This window comes from Squalius cephalus (genome assembly GCF_949319135.1).
Source record: "Squalius cephalus genome assembly, chromosome: 8".
In the NCBI taxonomy this organism is placed as follows: Eukaryota; Metazoa; Chordata; class Actinopteri; order Cypriniformes; family Leuciscidae; genus Squalius; species Squalius cephalus.
The window spans coordinates 44,212,843-44,220,797 of NC_137129.1; the positions used below are offsets into that span (position 1 = coordinate 44,212,843).

The window sequence follows — 7,955 nt, forward strand, 5'->3', positions numbered from 1 at the left end:
AAAATTTTAACAAAAATGACCCCGTGACGGGGTGGTAACTGGTGTCACGGAGTGGTTCACTGTGACAGGGTGGTATGGACAAAGTGTTTCTCTATATGATCTGTTGGTTTTAAACTTTATAAAACTGGGGGAGGGGAAACATTATAATTATATAACATAATAATTAGAGATTTAATGGAAAACTTTGGTCATGCTCTGAAAAACTGAAAAGAGCATCATATTAGTATTAGTAGACTGTATGCATAATATTTGCTAACACTTTATTTGTCTTTTACTTTTACAACTACTTGTCACTTTTACTAACCCGTACCCTGATCTAACAGTCTACTAACACTGTACTACAGTCTACTAATACTCAACTGAGAGTTAGTTGACATGTAGTTGAAAAATTACTTTTTACCTTGTAAGTGTACGTGTACAGTAGTGAAGTATTTTTACTTTCAGTGTTTTTCTTTGGAAAACTTTTACTTCAAAACATCCCAAAGCATAATGTCATACTTTTTACTGCACTACATTTCATAAATAAAAGTCTATGGTCCAATTTTTTTTTAACCTTTGATTCTTAAGTACATTTAGAAATATTCTAAATGATAAAATCTTCTAAATATTCTAAATCTTGTACTTGAGTAAAACTTTGAATTAGGCTACTATTTATTACTCCAATGTAATTAAGTATTAAATGAAATTCAATATAAAACGTAGTGCAGTAAAAAGTACGACATTATGCTTTGGAATGTTGTGAAGTAAAAGTTTCCCAAAGAAAAACACTCTGATAAAGTACAGACACTCGAAAAATAGTGAGTGATTGAGTGAGTGAAAGCGATATGTTGAGTGAGTGAAAGCGATATAGTGAGTGAGTGAGTGAGTGAGTGCAATAGTGAGTGAGTGACATGGTGAGTGAGTGAGTGCAATAGTGAGTGAGTGACATGGTGAGTGAGTTAAAGCGATATAGTGAGTGAGTGACATGGTGAGTGAGTGAGTGAGTGAGTTAAAGCGATATAGTGAGTGAGTGACATGGTGAGTGAGTGAGTGAGTTAAAGCGATATAGTGAGTGAGTGACATGGTGAGTGAGTGAGTGAGTGAGTTAAAGCGATATAGTGAGTGAGTGACATGTTGAGTGAGTGAGTGAGTGAGTGACATGTTGAGTGAGTGAGTGAGTGAGTGAGTGAGTGAGTGAGTGAAAGTGATCTAGTGAGTGAGTGAGTGAGTGAGTGAGTGAGTGAAAGTGATCTAGTGAGTGAGTGAGTGAGTGAAAGTGATCTAGTGAGTGAGTGAGTGCGATATAGTGAGTGAGTGACATATTGAGTGAGTGAGTGAGTGAAAGTGATCTAGTGAGTGAGTGAGTGAGTGCGATATAGTGAGTGACATGTTGAGTGAGTGAGTGAGTGAGTGAAAGTGATCGTGAGTGAGTGAGTGAGTGAGTGAGTAATAGGTGTGTGAGTGATATAGTGAGAAACAGGATTAAGTTAACAGTAAAACAAAATTTTGATTAGCCTATCTTAGAATCCTTGATTTCACATATCCTCACATTCAAATGGGAAGTAGAACCACCCCGTCACATCCCTTACCACCATGTCACAATAAAACATGTTACGGGGTGGTATGTGACGGGGTGGTAAATTTTATCCCAAAATGGCCACAGATCTTCCATGTGGTCAAGTTCCTCACTTAGCATACATGCATTCAATCTGAAATACAATTTTCTTTGCATTAATAATGTAAAAAAATAAATAAAAATCAGTTTTCCCTCTTTATTTTGCGTGACGGGGTGGTTGATTTGAGCTTGACGGAACCTGCCTAATATGAAAAAGGAACAAATAACTAATGTAAAAGAATGTCAGTACTTGCCTGCTTTTGTTCTTGGTGGCTACAAGGCTCAAATGATGTCACTTACGCTTTGTGATGTCATTTAAATCAACAGTCCATGATTTATAGATAAAACAAGTTAGTGTGACGGGGTGGTAAGTCAAACTGAGGGACGCACACAAATCATTAAATATTTACAAAAAAAATAAGATTTACTTTGAATAAATATATCTTATGTAAAAAGGGACACAGTATAATCCTGAAAATAATAAATGTTTTATAAAAAACAACAACTTATTTGGTGATATTTTAGATGCAAATGTCATGTTGGTCAACACGGACATGTGAAATTGGCTATGTACTAAAGAAAAATTATTAAAAATAGTATTTTAATTTTTAAGAATAGTATTTTATCATATATCATGTTAACAAGAACACTTGAATTAATAACTTTAAGCTTTTGAAACACATTTTGGGACATTTTTGTGCCTTATGCATCTCATCAATTGTTGCGGACCCAAATGGCACCCGTTTCGTAGAATGACTCTTAAGCAGTTTTGATTTCCAAGCTGTTTAATGTTTGATGATCACATTATTTTACATTTGAGTGAGCAATCTTCTATCACATGGTTCAGCTTCTTCTTCTCCTGTGATTTGATCCAGAGATTCTGTACTAGAACTGTCATAGCGCCCCCTAACGTATACCAGTGAAAACATGGATAGCTGGAATATTCAGTCAATGGTGGGGAAAAGTTTAAAGGAGAACTCGGCAACTCTAGCGAACTCTAGTCACTTCTTCGCTGATTTTCCCTTTTGTTGTTGCATGTTTTCCCCACGAGCTCCCCCTACAGCTGTGGGGGGGCGTATATGTCACAACACGGTCGTAAAAAACTCACTTGCGGCGGCCTCCTCCCCCTCTCTACCGCTGCTCATGTGCGTTTGTTTTGATCGGAGCAAGCCAACTGTATCGTGTGGAGCTATGTCTCCCGAGGTGGGTAATCTGGTAATACATCATACATGCGTGTGTGTTTATGTCGAATTGCCGTAAAGCAATTCGTGTTTCGCGCTCGTTTCTCACGAGACTTCCAATTTCTATTTTGCCGGGATGGTAGTCCCCAAGTTGCAAGGTTGGTTTTCCGCCTGGGAACGCTGGGGGGAGCGGGGAAAGTCACCAATATCACCAGAACAGGTTGTTTAACCATCCAAATGATTTCTAGACAGTTTTATTAAGTTAAAAAAGTTACCAAGTTCTCCTTTAATTAAAGTAAATATGTACACTTCCAGTGGACTAGCCTACACTAAAATTTAGATATGCAGAATTAGAAACATATCTGTTTTATATCAACATTTTAATCAATATTTTCAAACAAAGTTTCATAAGACTGTATATGAAAAACAATGTAAAAAAAGTATATTTAATAGGCTACTCGATCAAAAGAGTTAACACAACTACAAGCCAAGTATACTTTGAATAATTCAAATTTTAAGTATATCTCGATCAAAAGATTGAGTACAAGTATAGGCCAAATATACTTGGACTTTTCTCTCAGTATAAGTCAAGTACACTTAAGTGTAATTAAGTATATTTTTGAGAAGTATATAAAATGTAGACTGAAAGTATGCTTTCTTCTTTTTAGTTGAAAAGAAGTACACTAATAGAACACTTGAATAAACTTATTTTCCATGCTTATTTTATTTACTCTATAAGCTATTCCACCCGAAAGTTTGTTACTATATAAAGCTGAACATGTTAGTTTTTAAGACGTTATGTAAAATTTTATGTTTTAAAAAAGTATTTAATAAGCTACTCAATCAAACTAGTAAACACAAGTACAAGCCAAGAATACTTAGAATACTTAATTATACTTTTAAGTATATCTCGATCAACAAGTATAGGCCAAATATACTTAGACTTTTCTGTCAGTATAAGTCAAGTATACTTAAGTGCAATTTGAGATATATATCTGAGAAGTACATAAAGTATATTTATGAGAAGTATATAAAAAGTAGACAAAGTATACTTTCTTATTTTTAGTTTAAAATAAGTATACTAATAGAACACTTGAATAAACTTCTTTTTCGTAAGGGTGGTTTACCACATCATCTCAGTTTCTCTGAAGTGGAAGTGACATCAGGCCAACAGGAAAAGACATCTGAGGCACAATTTGCTATTTTAATATGTGACAACTATAGCAGTGCTGATATAACTGGCAACATGAAGCTCAGGGACAGGCCTATATTGAGTTAGATTGTAAAATAAAGCAGAAATAGATGTCATTCAGCTGATCTTTGGTCCATCAGAGCTCCATGTTTCGATGCTTTCAAGCCTTTCTGCCAACCGCGATGGTAAATGATTCCTCCTGCGACGATTGTAGTCAGAAAAAACACAAACACAGCCAGTCCAACACCACCGAACATCAACACACGCTCTGTCGGGGTCACTCCATCTACAGAGACAGAAGAGTTATTCATATTCATACAAACAGACAATATTAACTCATAACTTAGATTTAGTGCTGGATCTCCAGTCACTATGAAAAATTAACATCCAAGATAATGATCAACATGTTACCTGTGATGTCAACAACATCTTTTGGCTCTTCTTTTGCAAAAAGACCTGTAAAAATTATCAGTTTATCAAACAAAAAAACTTGTTAGTTGTATGGTAGAGTGGGTTAAGAAGAGATTCGGTCCCATAGTGTCGGCCCAGATCCGACCCAGATCCGGTACGTGTGGAATCCATGTCTACCAGATCTGGGACGACACTATGATGCTGTCTGGAGTAGTTTTTAACTTTAAGTTGTCCTTTGATGGTGCATAATGACATATCAGGGCCTTTAGCATTTTTCAGATCAAGAAAAAAATATATATTTAGTCTGTCCAAATATAATTGATTATCAGTGTTTAAAAATCACAAAAAAAATGGATTTCTCTGATATCCAATTTATACTGTATATATACACAACCTTAAAAAAATTAAACTTAAAATTGTAAGATCTCAATTTACCATAAATATGAAATCGATAAAAAACTGAAATCTGTTACCTTCAATCTCCAGTCTGATGGGTTTGTCAAAGTGCATTTCTGGAGCGTCAGACTTTATTCCACAGAAATAAAGTCCTGAATCTGATTCTGTTACTCCAGAAATAGTTAAAGAGACTGTGGTGATCCATCTGTCTGCTGTTATTTCCAGACGAGTTCGGTTCTGATTGTATTTGATCAGGAGTTTTCTCCCGGTATTGTCTTTCTTCGCAGAAATCAGTATATTGAGTTGTTCAGAATTGAGGTGAAACCAGGCGACTTCATATCTGTCTATCATGCTGCAGTTCAGAATGATGTTTTCTCCAATCTGAACCCTTAACAGATCAGAAGATCCTGCAACTGACAAATCTGGAGAGACATTGAAAAATCACATCCTTTTAGACTGTAAATAGCTATTGTATTTGAGGTTGATTTTTTTTTTTTTTTAATGAATGCTTGAGATAGAATATATTTACCACTGGATGTGATTTGCATAATCCAACAAGAAAATACACAGAAGAAGAAAATGACTTTCTCCATTGTGTCTGTCGTTCGTAAAGGTGTCGATCAAACAGCTCAGCTCAATGCAGAGACACTTAAACCACAGTTTCCACTTCCTTTACAGAGAAATATAATGCACCATATAATATAGCCTCAACTCAGAGTGTGTTTCATCCTCACTTTTAATTATTTATTGCATTAAACCTCTATATAATGTAAATCCCCATGATAACCTGATGTATTTTATACTGGATGTGGTCTATTAGCTTAAATACATGGCCAACAAAACTTGGATAAGTGTGTGTGTGTTGATTTGTAAGTCCAAACATAAATATCCCAGGTGCCTTACAATGCTAGCTCTATGGACAGCTTTAAGTACATGCTTTTTTTTTTTAAATATTCAATCGTAACCCTATTAAAAGAGAATTTTAAAAAGATTTACGAATACGACTAATTTCTCTTCCTGTTTTTCATGTCTTAACCCTCTGGGGTCTGAGGTGTTTTCTGGGCCTTGGAGGTGTTCTGACATGCTCTGACATTTGTGCTTATTTCTGTTACTTGTGACATTTTCATGGCTAAAGTCTAATTACACTGTATTTAGCACAAACTCTGCTACAATAATATATCAGCAGCTTGTATGTAAAAGTTTGTAGTTTTGAGATAATGACATTTATGCGTGGTTTGTGAAAATACAAAAAAAAATTCTCACTGAAATAAGGTCATGAAACCCATACTGATTATTTCTTCACAAGACTTTTGCAAATTGTATGACGTAGCCTAGAATATTTGCTCCAAAACTATGTGAAAATCACCCTGACTGCTCATTCAGATAAGACAATATATTGATTTAAAGATTTTACGACGTGTTTTGTGTGAAAAAGCTTTATGCGGGAGCTCATTAATATGTAAGCTTTCCACACCTGAGAAAGACAAAGACACTCCCTAATGGCCCTATTAGGAGCTATCAGGCCCTGTCATTCTGAGCAACCTTTCACATAGAATGAGGAGATTTAAAAAAGAATGGCTTTTAGATTTTTTAGATTTTTTGGATTTATTTACAACACTACATAATCCAAATATACAAAAAAATTATCAAAAACACTCATTGAAAACAATTATCCAAAGACAGAGACCTTTGTGCCATTCCTAAAAACATTGTACATACCTTTCATTTCCAAGGTGTTTGATTTTCACTTTACCATGTTCATCACAGAGACTCATGTGAATGTTGAAGTCAGCAGGAGTGGCATCTGGGCCCTGAAAGGAAAAAAAAAAAAAAAAGTGAACATACTGATATCAAGAGAAACTATAGGCCTGCATGGTTTTGGGAATAAATTTTAGATTTTTCTGGTTAAAATTGCTTTTTAAAATTCACAGAATACACACATACACACACACATAAATGTTTCCAACAATATATAATATAATGAACACCAGGTTTGTTGTGCCTTGTAGGCATAGGCTATGCGCAGTGCTGCATAAAATAATAATAACAATAACCATATCGGCCTATAAATCTTCCAAAATATTTCAGTAACAACTAAGCTAGAGAAAAATATATTGATTATCATGTTACTTCAAATGTTTCCATTCGTTATGATGATATAAAATGAGATAATAGTAAAAACATGAAGCCGTTTGGTGCTTTTCAAACGCGATCGCGATCCAAATATGATACATTCAAACGCGATCGCGCTCAAATATAAAACATTATGGTTACCATATACATATCTATCTACATTTGAGCAGATATCCACAAACACAGTAACAGTAAACACGGGTCTAAATATTATAATATTCACCATATATCTAACAACAGTTCAACTGCAATGTGAAATTTATGCAACAATAACAAACTAATATGTAAGAATTTCTTACCCTACATCATTCTTGTCTTCAAATCGCGTTCTTCTTCTTCTGAGGTAATTCCAATGTAAGCTCACCGCGCGTCTTTCAAACTCGACGAAAAGCAGAGACTTGTGAAGTGTTTTGGTGTTTTGTTTTTGAGGTAAGGAGCGCGTTCGCGTTCCATGTGGAGATTTGCATGTCAATCTCTTTTGCGCGAGTGGGCGTGTTCAAATTAAAAAATAATTAGGAAGCGTTTGAGAAGCTGGACATCTTGTTGGTTTTATACAAATTACTTAAACAGAGAATATTTGTTTTCAGTTTGAATCCGATCATTTAAAAGTACACACTTAAATGTTTATAAAGGTATATGGCTCATAAATGTGTGACAAGTATTCACTGAGTTTTGTTTCAGTTTATAGACGTGCTCAAGAAAAAAAAGTTCACCGCGACGGAGAGGCAGAACGCACACCCTGTTTATTTTCTTTATTTTACAAAAGCACAATGTTTTGATTTGATTGTAAGTGGACACCTACAAAAGTAAAAATATCACAGATTCTTTTTTTATATTTCTTTTTTCTGTATGACCATAAATGATGGAGTAATTTAAGTTTATAGTGCTACAATGTGAAGAAAATACGGCAAAACGCGCCGGCGCGTTTGCCGACCTCAGAGGGTTAAACATGAGTTCCCTTTCGAGAACGGTTCACTCGTATTGCGTTGCTATATGGTATGGGAAAACTCCTTTTCTCCTTTGGCTGTGTTGCAGCAACTGCATGAAC

At 35.1% G+C, this 7,955-nt stretch overlaps 1 protein-coding gene across 1 annotated transcript; it reads right to left on the reverse strand.

The window, feature by feature from the left end:
- Positions 1–2,365: 2,365 nt before the first annotated feature.
- On the reverse strand, positions 2,366–5,421 carry LOC307163760 (uncharacterized protein). Its single transcript, XM_079879992.1, has 4 exons — positions 5,304–5,421; positions 4,852–5,196; positions 4,379–4,423; positions 2,366–4,253 (listed from the first exon to the last, which is right to left on the reverse strand). The coding sequence occupies exons 1-4, from the start codon at positions 5,365–5,367 to the stop codon at positions 4,081–4,083; spliced, it is 627 nt and encodes a 208-aa protein (XP_079736118.1). The 5' UTR covers positions 5,368–5,421; the 3' UTR covers positions 2,366–4,080.
- Positions 5,422–7,955: the final 2,534 nt, after the last annotated feature.

What these genes read in the sequence shown, in the direction of transcription:
- LOC307163760 (XM_079879992.1), bottom strand. Translation starts at nt 5,367, where the DNA reads ATGGAGAAAGTCATTTTCTTCTTCTGTGTATTTTCTTGTTGGATTATG. An exon ending in CATCAGACTGGAGATTGAAG is followed by an intron (nt 4,424 to 4,851) that starts GTAACAGATTTC and finishes TAATTTTTACAG; the next exon opens with GTCTTTTTGCAAAAGAAGAG. An exon ending in AGATGTTGTTGACATCACAG is followed by an intron (nt 4,254 to 4,378) that starts GTAACATGTTGA and finishes CTGTCTCTGTAG; the next exon opens with ATGGAGTGACCCCGACAGAG.